This window comes from Hibiscus syriacus, unplaced genomic scaffold (genome assembly GCF_006381635.1).
Source record: "Hibiscus syriacus cultivar Baekdansim isolate YM2019G1 unplaced genomic scaffold, ASM638163v2 tig00111769_pilon, whole genome shotgun sequence".
Taxonomy (NCBI): domain Eukaryota; kingdom Viridiplantae; phylum Streptophyta; class Magnoliopsida; order Malvales; family Malvaceae; genus Hibiscus; species Hibiscus syriacus.
In genome coordinates this window covers 4,298,605-4,315,969 of record NW_024063172.1, presented here as the reverse complement: position 1 = coordinate 4,315,969, position 17,365 = coordinate 4,298,605, and the positions used below count along the sequence as shown (strand labels likewise).

The window sequence follows — 17,365 nt, the reverse complement described above, 5'->3', positions numbered from 1 at the left end:
AATTTATATTTATATTTATTTTATTATCTCATGTTGAATTTCTAAAATTCAGAGATTGGGGTAAATATGAAAAACGTTCTTCCTCCGGATGCTAGTGGGCCTGGTGGAACGTTTTTCCAAACTGGGAAGGGTCCAGGTTCGACTTCAGTTATGCTGATGATATTTTTACCGAGTTTTTCGGGGGGACGGGAGCTGAGGATGCTCTTATGGTGGCGGCAGCGGCGGTGGGATGAGAGGTGGTTTGAGGGCATCTGGTAGCATGTTTGATGAAGGAAGAAAAATTGGTCAGGGTCCTCGCAAAGCGGCTCCCATAGAGAAGACATTACCGTGTAGCCTCGAGGTTTTGTATGAAGGAAGCACGAAGAAGATGAAGATTTCAAGAGAGATTGCGGAAGCTAGCGGGTATGTATCCCCTGCTAATTCTGCCTTTGATTTCCATTTGTTTTCTGTGTTTGTGTATTACGTAGTCATTGGAAAGTTGCTTCAAGGATTTTGTCTTGATTGCATGCTAGAAACTAGAAGGGAAACAATTTGAATCGAATGGGTGACATTGAATCCGAGGAAGTAATCAACAGATGGAATTATACTAATTGTGGTGCATTGTTTTGATCATTTTGTGCATGCTATAAGCTAGAAGGGATTCAATTTGAATTAAATGGGCGACATTGATCATTCCAGAACACTCCGGTATCTGGGTATATATCTAATTATTCATACTATTACATGGCTGTATTGTGCTTTCTGTTTGCTAACATGTTGCGGGAGACTAACAAATTTCACCGTCTATGACTGTAGGCAACACATTGCCTGTGGAGGAAATCCTGAAAATTAAATATCAAGCCTGGTTTGGTTGGGACAATGGAACAAAGATTACCTTCCCTGAGAAAGGAAATGAACGGATATCATCTTCACAATTGACAAGCCACTCAGCACGTTTACGCACAAGATATCACTTGCTGAAGCATTAATGGGCTACACCTCACAACATTGGATGGAAGGAACTTGACAATCCCCATCACCAATGTGACTACGAGGAGGTCGTCCCTAAGGAAGGTATGCCGATACCGAGAAATCCTTCCAGGAGAGGTAACTTGAGAATCAAGTTCAACATTAAATTCCCAAAGAGATTAACCACAGAGCGGAAATCCGGAATCAAGAAGTTGGCACCATAAGAGTCGACCGTCATCACTGATCACTAGGACTTGATGATGATGGACATGGCGAAGTGATTTGTAATATTTAGTTTTGTGTTTTTCTGCAATGCATCTGGTGTTTAGAAGAATAAAAGTTGTAATCCATCTAGCATTGGAGACAAGGCGAAGTTGTGTAATGTTTGTTACCCCATATTTAGAAGGTTTCATAAATTAATACCTTATTAATAAAAAAATCAGTTATACAATGAGCCATAACATTTTCTAATCAGTAGTGACATTTGAGATCTAAATTAATCTCTACTTTTCTATAACTACTTAAACATTAGGGTGGGAGGGGAAGGGATCTAAGCTGCAGCTGCTGCCGTAATCCCCACTGACTAACCCTGATACAGTCGGCTTCAAAACTCATGCATCAGTGGCTCTCAATCGCTGGAGTCTTCGGAAACTGCAGAGTCTGAACCTTCATCATTTCTAGTTCTGTCTGCAGCTCGTTCGTCTGATGCATCACTCATCCCTAGATCACCATCTGAATCTTCATCGTCTTCCTCTATCGGCTGTTCAAAGCCATTACCATCTTCATAATCATCAACATCTTCGTCGCTAGCTACTGCCGGTTCCCTATTCCACACATCGCTAGCTACTGCCGGTTCCCTATTCCACCCATTAGAGGCACCGTTATTATAATCCAACTCCCAGTTTCCTTGCTCGTATCCCTCGTCTTGTGCATTGTCATCCGACTTCTCAGCACTGTTACTATCAGGAGGATTTTCCATTGGCATAGTCCTGAAGCTGAACCTCCATTCTTCATCCATGTCTCTCAAAGATACAGCACTGGTATTAGGTTTAACATTGGCTATACGAGCCACCGTCGTATTATCAGCATCTCTCCTACCTGCTCTCTTTCTAACCGTTCGCCGGCCATGTCCAGAGCTCTGACCATTTGTTCTTTGGCCTTGCTGTTTGAGATGGAGAGTTAAATTATTGTTCTGTATAGCACTTCGTTTGCACGAATCATATTTGGAACCAGAACCTCTCTTCTGCCACTGTCTACTGGATCCTTGTTCACGATTTCCTCTTCCCCGTTTATAGTTGTTGCGCCTACTGTTGAGCACGTCTGGGAAGTTTTCTCCTTTCACGGAAGCCTCATGGTTTAGTTCCTTTAACTCTAGTTCTTTGTTCTTGATGACAAAAGAGGTTCTTGAAGGAAGCTTCTGCATATTTGACATAAATGATTAGCTTGCATTTCACAAATTAAATAGCAGAGTAGCTGCAAGAGCATGGTATAATAAACGGAGAAAAAATTGAGAGAAGTTTCAACTATTTTTATGGGTCACATTAAATTATACCCATGAACCATGAAGGATTAATCGATTAATAGATCGAATACCAGTGGCAGTGGTTATATAAAAAAAATACTCACTATATATGCCCTAGCTTCTTTGCTCTCGGAAGGTTCAACTTTCGCCGGCTTTACATACATGATGGACGCGTCAAGCTCCAAAAGTCGTAAAGCCACAGCTGCAGTGGTTTGGGGTATCCATGGAAGGACAGAATCAGTAGCATCACTCTCTGATTGAAGAGTAGAACCTAATAATTCCTTCGTCGTCTTGAAGTTAGATGATAAGTAATCTCGCTTTACAGCGCTCTCAAGGTGAGAGACCATCTGCAACACCAACATGACATTTGAAGTAAGACCTAGATTGGAACTATATCAAGAAAACGTATTTAACCAATGACCGACTCGTTAACATCAAATGAATCATGATTTTAGGCACATGAAAAATAGCTATAGCATCTGTTAGGAGAAAGCCAAATCATAATAAGAACTGCACAAAAAGTTGAAATAAATGAAAACCTTTAGGAGTTCACCCACAGAAGAAGACGCATTCAGCTTACTGCCCCAAATCCTTCTATGGCCTTCTGTCCAAATTGATTCAAGGGCTTCAGGTGGAACACATACCTGTCAAATAGGGGAAATGTAACAAAAAGATTAAGAGATATCTAAGACAACGAAGACAAAAATAAATAAATAATAATCATTTATACAGGAAATTCATTAGTGAGTTGCAGCAGGCTTACCTCAACTAGAGCACACATGGCCTTCAGCAAGTTGATTCCCAGGGGATGAGAGGAATCAAGAGTATACATAACTTTGGCATCTAATTTCCGGTTTTCTTTGCACTGAATTTCATGTTCTGAGAAATCGAAACAATTGTTAATGGATCCAACATTCTGGTGGCAGTAACCACAGTGCATCTCCTCTGGGATATGGGAGCCAAGGCAAGCATCGCAAACAGCCAACAGCTCCTCGCATCTCTTCTTCCCATATTTCATTGCAAACAAAGTAGAGGAATTATAACATTCTTTCCACATCCAATTCTGGAAATCTAGGTACCTCTTCAGGGCAGACTTCTTCTCATTTTCGTTTCTCCCAAGCTGAATTTTGAAAGAAGATAATCTCTCTGATGCATCAGAGTCCAATCTACAGATCGCACTACTAGGACTGTCAGAACTGGAAGGAAAGTCGAGACTGCAATTGACTTTTGAAGCATCATTTTCAGTAGAACTTCCACTTTGGCCAATAGCTCCGGTACACTGCAAATTCCTGTGAGCGTTTTCTTTGAAGGAAGATTCAATCTTGTGCAACATTATCCGTAAATGTGATTCCCTGATTCCTCGTGTATCTAAAGATGCCAAAAGAGCATCAAAGGCCTACAAAGCAGTTGATTGAATGCATACAGAAAAACAATCAGATGTAAGATACGAATGTTAGAGCATTTGTTCTAGTAGTCTAATAATTCATCCCAACATATATCCCCAGGGTTCTCTTTCTAAATAGAAAGGCATACCTCTTCAGAATCAATCAGCCTCCAACGTCCATCATGCAATTCGACAAATATCCGGCCAGAACAAGGATCATTTTTAGAAGCACAAGCAACAAATTGCCAATATCTATTACGTTTACGATCTTGGCCAAGAGGTAAAGACCTGTAGACATACATCTCTTCTGCTCTGTGGGCAATGTATGATTTCAACTGTGAGCGTGATCTTTTTGAAGCATATCCATGCTGCTGAGCCGAGAAGTTATCTGGTCCCACAGAAGCCTCGTGAAGTACCAAGGCCCTTTCAGTTGGATAACTATTGAGGTCATTCTGAGCATTTTGTAAACATAGCAAGGGTTTTTTGTCTTCTGTAATGCTCAGAGATGCCTCATCGTTTTTATTATCAGCAGTAGGAAATGGACTTGGGCTGACTTCCAAAGCAGAAGTAGGCAGTTGAGCTTCGGCCTTGGTTCCCATCACAGACGGAAAGTCCATTTTAATAATGATTTCTTCCTTCAGACGACTTTTATCCAGCTGAGCCTCGTTCCACATTTGCTTTTTAAGAGCATTTGCTGCTTCCAAACGATCCTGTGAATTCATAAATCAGACTAGGAGGAAAATGAAGGGTGCCTTTATGATCAAAGGAACATCAAAACCAGACAACTGCATTTTAAAAATTACCTCAAGCACAGCACGAATAGAGTTGCCTTCATTTGCAATACCAATTAAGGCAACAAGAGCATTGAGGCGTTCCTCAACACTAAGATGAGAATATTCACCTTCTGAAAGACCCTGAATCCATGACTCGCCAGACTCGCTTTCATTGATTTCAAGATTCTGTTGATCAGGATTGCCCATCCCATTCTCGTCACTAGCAACATATTGCCCACTGCTACTTGGATCATTGGCATCCTTCATGGTATTTGATGGGAAAGATGGAAAATCCTCATCAAATTCATCTGCAGCACCAGGTACAGCGTTAGTAGAGGCGCGAACTTTTTCACTTCCAGAACAAGTGTTTACTCCATCCTTAGGATAATCAGTATCTTTGTTAGCATTTGAGGGAGTAGCTATATCATCCACTTCAGGGTCCTCGTCGAGATCACATTCAGAATCTTCATCTCTTTCCATATCATCCCTTTCAACTTCGTCGGCGTCTTCACCTAAAAACCCATTTTCAAACTGTCTGATCTTTTTCCTTGCTTCTGCAAGTATGGCCTCAGCATCAGCAGGATCTCTCCTATAAGCAGGTCGTACACAATAAGTCGAAGGAGCTATTCTTTCAAAAAGCTTTGTATCCCTTGTCAAAGCAACAGAAATAGAAGCCTCTGGTGTCCTGCTGGTTGAAAGGTCCCGAAGTCCAGATTTCTTATAGGAAACACATATATTAGGAAGATCCATGTAAAATACACAAATGAAATTGACACCTAATAGAAACACAATCCCAACTCACCTGAATTTTATCTGCAAGTTCCAACACTGTTAATCCTTCGCTTCCCTCAAGTGAAAGAACATGAAAAGCTGCAAATTTTACAGTCCCAGGTGTTAAACGATGCCTTGATCTTCTTGGATGTAGGAGACCTTTTTCTCGCATCAATGCAAATGCATTCTCAGCTGCTGAACCATTGCGTAGTGTAGAAACAACATTTTCACAACCTGTACCCTACAGGTTTGAATACAATAAGCAAATATCAATCAGCTGTTTCCTGACACCAAGCTGATCGAAAATATCATTGACCCATAAAGATGCAATTCAAACTCATTTTAAAGCATCATTTCGAGAAATATAACAACCCAAATAATCTTAATTAAAAGGCTTTCTTATTCTCACTTATTAGCATTCTTTTATGCTCAACATCTTAACAACCATGGCATACTTATTCTGAAGAGGGGATCTCCAAGCAACATATCTAGCCTTTAAAGCATTCCCATTATTACATATATAATATTACATACACATGCACGCTAGATACTATCATGGGAGAAAGAAATTGTTTTTCAGTGCAGAAATGCAAACAAACCTCATCATTATCACCCATGAAAGTCCGGCCAGCAGTTCGTTTCTTTAACTTTGGTCCAAAGCCAGCAGATATTGCTAATTGCCGGAAAATTTCAGGCCATGTTAATGGATTCAAGTGATGCTGCCAATTTCGGATGTCAAAACCCCAGGAATATGCCTGCAAAAAATATCAAATGCAAAAGGGTTCAGCAATAACGAAAAACAAACACCACAACAAAGCTATAACACCACTTACCCCTTCAATGATTTGAGGGTGTCCACCTTCGGGGTTGGCAGCAAAGTACTGATTCATCCCTGATCCAGTCACTGGTGTTCTTGCAACATCTTCAATGTCTTTTATGATTGATTTCAAAAGAGCGACATGTATCTCACCCAACAACCTTGAATCCTAATGTCAACATGATACGAATATTAAAACTAGAAAGCTGAATAAAACATGAGATTAGAAAATAAAATGTTCCAATAGAAACTCACATAGTCATGAAAACCTTGGATAAACTCATCGAGTGTAAAAGGCCATAATCTAAGAACATCAGCAAAAGTAATAAAAAATCTCCACGCCTGATAAAAGAAATTGTGTTATTGGATCTTTTACCCTTTGAAATAAAGTAATAGGTATATTTTACCTTAATCATTTAGAAAACAAACTGCAAATACAAATCATGAGGAAAAAAACATTAGACTTGTAATTTAAAACAGACAGAAGTGTTTCATACCATGAGAAGATTCCCAACATTCTCCTCAGAATCAACCCACGGTTGAATGAAAATATTCTCTTCAGTTGCACAGATTTGGGGGGAAACAAGCTTAAAGAGCCTAAAACAGAAATATTAATGTTATTATCAGCTCCAAGGGGCTACAAAGTCAATATTGATGGCAAAAGGACATGACCCATAACACAATGAAAGATCAAAAAAGATTTATGGAAAAAATACATAAACAGCAAGAGAAACATAAGTTTGCAACTTCAAGCAAAAGAAATACGATTAATAAACCCACAATCATATCCTCCTAACTAAGAATAAATCGAAGTTATTCATTAAAGAGTTAAAAATCTTTTTCCAACCAATCACATTCAAAATATCATAATGTTGGTGACATCCTGTAGTTTTATCAAAATGGTTGAATTTCAAGGGGAGAGGGAGGATAAAGGCTCAAGAGAATCTGAATATTTTTTTTTTCAAATGTGAAACAACTTAACATAACCAGTTCCAGTTAGACCCTATTGTTTTCAGAAAAGTAAAATCAAAAGTTAAGGGTTTTTTCTGAGTCAGAAAGCTCACAATCAAAGAATAATATATATAAACACAATCAGACAAATACAAAGTTCAAGAAACACTTACTTCTAAATGACTCGAGATTTTGCAAACTCTCGTGATCAAGATGAATAATTGAGGATATTCCCTTGCTAGCAGCAGCCAATTCCATGAGTTCTAGTTGCTCATCTTCGAGAAGATCCATAGATTCCTTGGCAATTTTCCGTGCAGCTGCCTTCTCTCTGGCAACTCTGCGTCTCTCTTCCTCTTTCTCTCTACGAAGCTCTTCCTTTTGTCTCTTCTTCTCAGCCTATAAAGTACCCAAAAGAGAGTTTTCATGATTTTTATTACAATCACAACAGTTTATACTCAAAATAACTCAGATTGATGGGTTCTCAAAACGAACTCGTAAATATTCTTTCTGCAAAAACTTTTCTCTTCTTTCCATTTCACGTCTTTGCTCACGCTGCGTTCTCTCTTCTTCTCGCTGCTTCTCACGTAATAACCTCTCTTCTTCCTTCCTTCTTTCACGCTCTTGTCTTTCCATTTCTTTCCTCATTCTTTCTTCACTCTGAGAAAAACAATTTTTAAAACTGAATGAAAACAATGATTCTTCAGGTCAATCTTTCAAAGAAAATTAAAAAAAGAAGCAAACCTTCCGCCTTTTATTATCTAGCTTCTCAAGCTCTTTACGAATTCTGTTCTCATGTGCTTCAACCTCTCTTGCAATTCTAATTTCATCACTCTACAAGAAGAAAGATGACAAAATTAGAAATCCTGAAAGTAGATAACAGGAAACATATTAAAGTAAGCTAGGCACCTTGCGCTTCCTATCATTTCGTAAATCAGCATCATTATTCAAGGTTTGCCCGGCAGACAACATATATGAATCTTCAGGTCCCAAAACCAGATGGGAACTAGACTGAGCAGTTATTCTGCCAATTGCAAATGGTTCCCTTTCAGCAAGGGAATCCTCAACCACTTGAGATGGTGAAGGAATAATTGCAGTCTTGTCTTGTTGAGGTAAAACACGAACTCGAGTTCCATGACCTTGGATACCGTGAACCCTGGACAATGGCTCGTCTCCATGGGCAAATGATGCAACTCTACCCTTGCACCATCGACGGGGGATTCATGAAAAAGAGACTGAGTAACTTGTCCGTATGCATCAGATCTAAGCCTCGAATGCTCTGGAAGAAACTGATACTCATGAAAAGCCCTTGAAGCAGCCTGAGGTCATGATTCATATGATATCAATAAAGAAAACATAGCATCAAAATTCTAAACAAAAGAAAAATTATTGATAATAAGTTTTTTTCAGTTTTAAATATAGCATAGCATCAGGCTCAAAATAAATAAAAGATCAAAGATAATCATCCCAGCAGCATGACACTTTAAACATCTAGACTGATAAACCAACTATATATATAACAGCCAGAATGACAAAGAGGCTACATGGAGACATCCAAAAACCACTTAACCTGTCATAGTGAAGAGCAAACTAGCATCATAAACGTGAAAGAGTTCACAAATATGTATAATCGAAAAATTTCAATCAAATGATTTAGAAAAGATGGAGTACTCATCCTGCCACCGACAAATTGTTACAACTACATATAATGTAACAATTTCTTCAACCACACATACAATTTTAATATCCAAGTATACCGGAAGTAAGATGAAAAAGGAGTTTTGAGAAACCAACTTTGCTTGAGCGGCCATCATGTGGCTCATAAACCTTGCTCTCATAAGGCTGCACGGACGTCTTCTGCGGCTCGGAATCGCTGTTCACAAAAGAAAAAACAAATCAAAACATGTATTTCCATTCTCATCCACCAGTATTAGGCCTAGCACATAATAAAGCTACACTATCTATCAAAAAGTAAAACAAACTAAACAACATCTAATTTTATAAATCCGCTGAAAGAGCGGATTCACAAACTAAGAACTCTATGGAAGCAAAATTATACCTCCGAATGCATCCGGAGGCAATGGATCAAACTCTAGTCCAAGAATAGGGCCATCATCCCTCAACGGCTCCCCCAACTGCGCCTCCACACAAGCAATTGCTCTTAGCTCCATTATAGACTGCTGCGACTCATAATACCTCCTCATTGTAGGCGGCACATCATCCACCATGCCCCGAGAATAACCTCCCGCCAATTTCCTCTCCATACAAGGACTGGATCCATAACCCGACCCAAACCCATTTTCTAGATCCGGCCCGCCCCGTGACTCATCTATTGGAGATCCTGGTGGTAAGGCAGCACCTTTTCGAGGTTTTTTCGTAGGAGTATCCTTCTTTTCTTTCAGTCTCCGGTGACAAAACCACATCTGTAACTGCCGATCTGTTAATCCTAATTTCTCAGATAATTCAGCTCGCGTTGCTTCAGATGGATACGTTTCCACTAAGTGAAGAAAACAGAAAAATCACCAAAAATTTCCAAAAGAAAAAAAAAACAAATGAATCCAAAATAAATTAACAAGTTAACACAGAGATGAACAAACATACGAGCATAGGCTGTTTCGAGAGTTTCAAGCTGAAACGGAGTCTTCATCTGTCTTTTAGGCTTAGCGTTACCTTCATTGGAACTATTACCAGCTTTGTTCGGATTTTTCACCTGATCGTTTTCTCCTTCGGAACCAGGCTCCATTCGAAGAAGACCCAGAAATCAAAGACCACGAATTAGGGTTTCAACAAAAAGGGGATAAATTTCCCCTCTTTTATGTCTCTATTTTCTTTTTCCACTGCTCCTTATTGTTGCCTTTCTCTCTCTAAAAACACGAAATATCGTGAAAGACAAGAAAGGGAAAGGGCGAGAATTGTTCTCAAAGAAGAACAATGAATTAAAAGAAACTAAAAATAATAATAATTCTATTAAGAAAACAAAAGGGGAAGATAAAGTGAAATTAGGAACAGAACAATAACATAAACGTAAACAATAATAACAACAACAACAGTCCTTTCTCATCAGACCAATTACAGATTCCATATATTTTTTTTTCTTTTTTTTTGGCACTGACAATTAATCCTTTTCTTTCTCAATTTTCGATTTTTCTTTGTTTTTTTATTGAATTCGACGTGGGATTGTTGTGGTAAGAAAAATAAATGAATAAATAAATGTTTTTAAAAAAATTGGGATTTTGATGCAATTTCAAGTCTTTAATTTTCCTTTTTGGTTTTTGTTTCTCTATTTAAATGTGAGTACTTTTCTTTTGAGTGTGTTCGTGGTGTGGTTCGGCTGAAAGGAATCTCCTGTGGTTCGGCAATCGAGCTCTAGGCTAAGGCTGTTCATCTGTGTTGTTGCGGGACCCCCTTCTATTGGGCTCGGGGATTACTCTATTCTGCCTATGAATTTGGGCTGAAAAGTTGAACTAATTTTGAATTAATCATGACAAATGTCTTTAACTTATAGTTTAAATTATAATTCAATTTTTAAATTTTAAATTATTTTGATTAACCTTTTCAAAACATCGAATAGCATGAATCAATTCTCTTTAGTCATTTAGTTCAACTATTAAAGTATTATGAGTTCATTAAGCAACATCACTCGTAAAATAAAATATTATTATTCTTAAAAATTATAAGTTTAAATAGTTACGTTTACCGTGTTTATACGATGTCAATTGTTAAAAAATATTGTAAACAAATATAATTCTATAGTCACTCTAGATCATTCAAAAAGAAAAAATTATCTAATATATGGGCAATTTACATTCTAACGTGTTATAAAAAATAAATATTTTTTTTAAAATTTTATTACACTTTCTTCTTTTGACGTATTGATGGGAAATGATCATAAATAACATGAGTTTACGATTTAATTCATATATTTCAAATATATTACATAAAAATATAGTTAATATTTAAAACTTAAATCGACAGTTAAATTAACAGAATATTTTGATTATAGTAATATTTTAAAGATTTAATCAGAATGTTTTAAAATTTAAAAATTAAATTAAATCTGAAAGCATGATTTATATATTTGTGCGTGTGTGAAATTATGGGGAAGTTCTACAGTATGACACATTTAATATACAATTAAAAAAAGGTGTTATAAAAAATTACCTAAAACATTATTATTTCTACCTAAATTATCAATATTTTTTAACACTTCCGGTAAAAATGTCAAACAATAACAAAACCGGTAGAAATAACAATATTTCGATAATTTTTTATCGTTTTTATTATTTAAATAATAACAAAACCAGTAACACATTTTTTAGTCGTATATTAAGATCGCCGCACATGATCATTTCCCGAAATTATGGGGAGCATCTTGTTTCAAATATTGAAAGTGGAATATAATAAGTAAAGTGGATCAAAACATTAATGCAAGCAGCCAAAATTAGGTAAAATATTGATAGAATAATTTTAGATTAGGTAGGATAACAAGCATGTCTAATTGTCTATACGTGCAGCAGTAATTTTTTTTTAGAAAAAAGTTATTCGTACTTGAGTTTAAGATTTAAATAATATAAATCATTTATTATTACATTAGTGATTAACCAATATGTATAAAAAGAATTAAATTATAAAATATGATAGTAATTAAATTAAATCTTCATTCCAATAAAATTTCTTGAAATTTATAATTTCAAATGTTCATTCAATTAAAACGTATCTCAAACTTCTAATTCGAAGTATACAGAAGACAACTTGTCCACGTGCTGAAAATACAAATACCACTCACGTGATATATATTTTTATTTTTGGCAAATATTATGCTGAACTCCCAATTTAAAAAGCTTTTGACGAAATCAAGCTTAATTTGAGGGAGAGTGTTTATAAGCAACGGCAGTACACATTATTATCAGTCAACACAGGCTGATCCAAAGTTCAAATGATTTGTCTCTGAAATTAAAAAATGGTGTTGGAATTTGGGGGGGGGGGGAACTCCACAGTAACCAAATTTAATCTCCATCTTCAGGCCTTCATTTCCATGCCTCTTTCTTTTCTTCTCAGGCTGCTTTCGCTTGCTGCAACCATAGAATCACATTTGGCATTGTTACAACATATCATGTCATCGCGGAAAAACCGACACAACCTCGAAATTTTTCTATCGACTTAAAAAAAAAGCTAGAGCATTCTAAAGAGCCAGAGCGTGTATAGGGTTCAAACCATCCTATGTACGATGCTCTCGCTCTTCAATAACTTTAGATGTACTTTAGAGACAATAAGAATTCTCGACTTGTGTATTGTACTCACTCGTTTCTCTTCCTCCATCCTGGCCTTGATGAAAGAGTAGGCTGCCACCCCAGCAATTGCTATGGCTGTTCCAATACCTGTCTGAGTTGAAATCTTGTTTCCTGCACCAAGAATGGTTTGTTAGATATGATTGTATCGAGAAACGAAAACCATGGAGTCTGCAGAATTATAAACTTACCAAAGACCAGGATTGAGAAGCCAATGACAAACACACGTTTCAGCACATTACCGACTGCATGAGTAAGTGGTGCCACCCTCTCCAGTGTGTTGGTAGCCAACTGAATCACCAAAAAGAAAATGAGAACCTCATCAGCTTTTCTACATATTAGTAAACAGAAACCTCAAACCTCTTAATTGAATCTGTGTCGAATAACATAGCTTGAAACACAAAAAATGGAAAAAAAATTAATAATTTACCTGGTTATAGAGATGGTAGAACATTCCCACCCAGAAAAGATCTGAGATGAACTTAGTCAGACCGACTTTAGCAATAGCATCATTGAACCCATGCTTCATCAATTGAGGACCCTCGAACTGCAACAGACATATAGGGGAACATGGAAGGGTTTAAACAGGCTGTGGGCTTAAGCTTTTAACCGTCTAAAAACACTACAGCTACCTGCATGCCATTGGAACATTTTTTTACTTACAATGATGGCTGGAGGAATACAGACGAAGAGAGCAATGATGGAAATATAAGCATAGACGTTAGTGCTGTCCATATCCGTCTGCATATAAATGGAAAGCCAACAATTACTAGAATTCGTTCTGCACAAACTGAAAAGTATGCGAAGAATGGGGGAGAGTTTCAAACAAAGGTCACCATAGCTTTCTTGGAATAGATACTTCTGTAAGTGAAAGAGATGTTGGAAATCATTGCGCTAATAAAACCCGTCCAGTTGAATGACAGCTCAGTCAGGGATGCCATGGATACACCTGCGTTCGGCTTGCAAATAATTAATGACACCCAAACATGGTGAAATTTTAACGATTGCATTCAATATGCCACTGTAAATCACAGAGCTTGTAGTTTGTTGTATATGCACGTAGAGCTAGAGAATACAATTTACACTTTGAATTGGCTTTGAATGAGGTGATCAAACAGAGAACAAAGAAATTACCAATAACAACAGGAGCAAGAGACAGCCATAGAGTGATTGGTATGGATTGCCCAAGTATGAACTGGGAAGCAGCAGCGTTGAAGAAAGGCTCGAGAGCTGAAAAACAAACGAATTGTGCCTTATGAGCCTAATAAGCAATATTGCACTTAAACAATGCACATATATATATATATATATATACACACACAATATGCATCCCAAGAGAACAGATTACCTTTGATTGTGTGGGTGAAAGAGACAGCAACAGCTGCAAAGGAGACATTGCTAGTTACATGGCCCAGTGCATGACAAACAGCAACTGGGACCAACAACTTCAGTAGGTTTCCATCAATAGGCTACAGACATGAAAAACAACAATTGCATTGTATTAATCAGGGTAAAATTGCAGTGAAATTCTCGTTTTCTTCAAAAGGAAGCAGATAACAATCTCAGGACACAATATTGAGAAAAATTATTTACTCTAAATTGTCGTTTCGTTCACGAAATGTAAAATTGTCATTGAAAATAATATTATAGTATTTGGATAAAGGAATATAAGATAATAAAAATATATGTTTTACCAAATTGTCTTTGAGATAATTTTCTTTTTTAACAAATGAATAGAAAATATATTTTGTATTATTTCTAATTTATATATTTTAAATAAAATTTGTAAACAAAAAAATTGATATATATATATATATATATATATATTTATTATATTTAATTTTTTATATCTTTGAAAATATTAAAATATATTTACATTGGTGTAAATATGTGTTTATTTTTAAGTTGGGAGATATACATACTTACACTGGTGTAAGTATATGTTTATTTTTAGGTTTGGAGATGTAAAGACTTACAGCGGCATAAATATGTGTTAATCGCTACACTTTTTATGCTACATGTATGAGTTGGAAAACAAAAAAAACATATCAAATTATATGACAAAATTAATAGAAAATATTAAAAATATAATATGAAAACCTTTTACAAAAATTAATCTTAACTAATACATGTAATAAAATATATAAAAAATTTGAATTGAACGCATACGTAAAGATAATCAAAATAAAAGTAAAAAATTTGATATATTTTTATTTTATATGTATCATATCATTTTATAATACTTAAGAAAACGGGAGGAATAGAATTCTCGAGAATTCAAGATAAAAAAAAAACACCATTAGTAATATTTCATTGCCTCCTAATAAGAATACTTTCGAATCAAACGAAATATGTGATTTTGAAAAAGATTATTATCTTTAGTAATAATTTTTTCCTTATCCAAACATCTCCAGAAAAGTTACGTTCTTTGCGTGAAAGAAAATTACTACTCATGGACACTTTCCGACATAACCACGGGTTTCTTACACGATATGCTCTTTAATAAGACCCAATGCCACGGCAATAAAGTCATCACATGCCGCGGTTAATCACACATTTTCTCATGTAAGGAATCAAATGCAAGGATTTAATAGATTGCATTTGTGTTTTTAATTATGTTGTATTTATTATAATTGTGGTAATAGTAAGTATTATTGTAAATATCACAAATGTATTATAGTGATTTATGTATTATAGTGGTTTTGGACGATACCTTATCGTTGTATAATGATAATTATTCCGACGGTATACTACTATTTAAAATTTTGATTAAATGAAAAAATTATCTATTATAGTTTTATATATAAGATAATTATTCGATATACTAGGATGATTTGATTTTAATTTTTATCTTAAAAAACAACCAAAGAATAAGAAATCATCACACACAGTTATATGATTAATGTACTAAATAATTATTTGATGTATATTTTTAGAATTATATACTGCAGGTAATAAATATTAACGATTATATTAACTACATGAAAATCACTTACGTTATGTTTTGTTCACTTTTGATCATTGATTTTAAAAAATAAGAATTGTTACTTTTGTTTTTATTTAATTAAGATGTAGTCACCCTGAATTAATTGTCGTTAATAGTGATTAAATATTTTGATATAATCACACATTTGTCCTGTTATTTATATATTATCTCAATTTAGTCCTACTTTTAATAAATTAAAATGAATTTAATCATATTTTACAACTCGGAGTTGACTTAAAAAAAATTTCGAGTCGATTCAGTCAATTTTTTGAGGTTCTGTTTAAATTTAATTATAAATATTTATAATATTATGATATTATTTGATTCCAATTTAAATAATCTTTTATAACTATACAATACATGTGTATTTCTTCGACTCGACTCTTGAAAACTTGGCTCGAATTAACTTCGAGTTGTAATTTCATAAACCTGACTCGACTCAAAAAAATTCAAGTCCAAACCGAGTTGTAAAATACAACTCGAATAACTCAAAATTTTGGTAATTAGTAGATTGATTTTCAACTTTGAGTTGAATTTATAGACTTTATATCATAAATGTATCACATATAAAAATATGAAGAAATACACATGTATTGTATATGGTTATAAAAGATCGTTTAAATTGGAATAAAATAATATCATAATATATAAATATTTATAATTAATTTTAAACAAACACTCAAAAATTTGACTCGATTTGACTCAAAAAAAATCTAAGTCAACCCAAGTTGAAAATAGGACTAGTCAACTCGAATAATTCAAAATTTTTTGACTCGACTCGTCTCGATCGAACGCTCATCCCTACGTGGCATGACATGTGGCATCATTCGATTAAAGGATTAAATTTATTTTAATTTATTAAAAGCATAACTAAATGAAGAGAATATGAAAATAATTGTTGTTAATGGCAGTTAACTCAAAGTTTTGTATGGTGGACAAAAACTAAAGTGATCATATATTATGTTTTTTTAAATCAATGAGTAAAAGTGGACAAAACATAAACGAAAATAATTTTGCATGCGTTTAACTCTAAACAGTAAGATTCGAGATAGTAGGGTGAGGGTTTCGCTTACAGCCCGCTTAGGGATGCCTACAGCCCAGCTCACCAAACAGTAAACCACCCCAACGAACAAGTGAATGAGCGATACAAAACTGCATGAAAGTTGCCATGAAAATAATCCTTCACAATAAAACCATGCCATAAACAAGGATTAAGAATAAAAAAAGATGTAAACGAAAACTTAAGTACTCACTAAGGATAAGGGAAGTAATTGTAAATCTTCTTGTTGAGAATGTTAAATATCACATTCAAGAAGTACCTGGAATCAAAAGTAAAAAAATGGATATGATCATGTAATTTCAAGAAAACCGAAGTAAAGTTTGTAAACTCAGACTGGATTGAAGTGTATTGTCGAAACGATCTTAAAAACTCACCACATGAAGAAGAAAAAGCCGGTAACTAGTGCGGGATACTTCTCGAAGAATCCAACCGGAGCGATCTTCGCATCCCTGCAATAACACCGAGCCAGTGAGTCAGTGATCGAAGCGTGGACGAGCTGACCGAGTTAGAACGGAGGAAACGGACCACACCCGGCGGAATCGCCGGCGGCTGAAACCGGCTTCAAAGCCTCTCGCTTAGTAACTAAGGAGCTCTCGAGTAGCAAGGCGGGCCTCAGCTGCCTTCCCCAAATAACGTTCCCGCCTTCACCGACGGCTCCGATCGGCTTCGCGGGAGCGAATGAGACGTTGACGGTCCCTCGCGAAAGCTTCGGTCTGAGATGAGGTAAACCGGCGATAACGGAAGCGCGTGACAACACTCGCGACTCCATTGCTAGAGAGAGACAGAGCGAGAGAGAACGAAATGTGTGTATGTTAGCAAGAGCGAGCTCCCAATGGATGGAGGGACATTAACATTAGAGATATATAAG

General features: G+C 35.8%; 1 protein-coding gene and 2 pseudogenes across 2 annotated transcripts; 1 reads left to right on the top strand and 2 right to left on the bottom strand.

The window, feature by feature from the left end:
* The first annotated feature begins 66 nt into the window (after nt 1-66).
* On the top strand, nt 67-1,201 carry LOC120169452 (annotated as a pseudogene).
* A 175-nt stretch (nt 1,202-1,376) lies between these two features.
* Nucleotides 1,377-10,133, bottom strand: LOC120169646 (annotated as a pseudogene).
* A 1,975-nt stretch (nt 10,134-12,108) lies between these two features.
* Nucleotides 12,109-17,365, bottom strand: LOC120169644 (triose phosphate/phosphate translocator, chloroplastic-like). 2 transcript variants are annotated; one of them, XM_039177749.1, is made up of 12 exons: nt 17,028-17,365; nt 16,872-16,946; nt 16,691-16,756; nt 16,511-16,589; nt 13,800-13,920; nt 13,586-13,681; nt 13,288-13,400; nt 13,115-13,192; nt 12,882-12,998; nt 12,643-12,742; nt 12,465-12,565; nt 12,109-12,235 (listed from the first exon to the last, which is right to left on the bottom strand). In XM_039177749.1, the coding sequence occupies exons 1-12, from the start codon at nt 17,264-17,266 to the stop codon at nt 12,218-12,220; spliced, it is 1,203 nt and encodes a 400-aa protein (XP_039033680.1). In that variant the 5' UTR covers nt 17,267-17,365; the 3' UTR covers nt 12,109-12,217. The 2 variants fall into 2 exon arrangements, with proteins under 2 accessions (XP_039033680.1, XP_039033681.1); XM_039177750.1 differs by having other exon boundaries at nt 17,023-17,153.

Excerpts from the sequence above, each read along its gene's own strand:
- LOC120169644 (XM_039177749.1), bottom strand. The coding sequence starts at position 17,266 with ATGGAGTCGCGAGTGTTGTCACGCGCTTCCGTTATCGCCGGTTTACCT. Across the intron at positions 16,757-16,871 it reads GGCTTTTTCTTCTTCATGTG|GTACTTCTTGAATGTGATAT; the intron begins GTGAGTTTTTAA and ends TTTTGATTCCAG. Across the intron at positions 13,682-13,799 it reads TTTCACCCACACAATCAAAG|CTCTCGAGCCTTTCTTCAAC; the intron begins GTAATCTGTTCT and ends TTTGTTTTTCAG.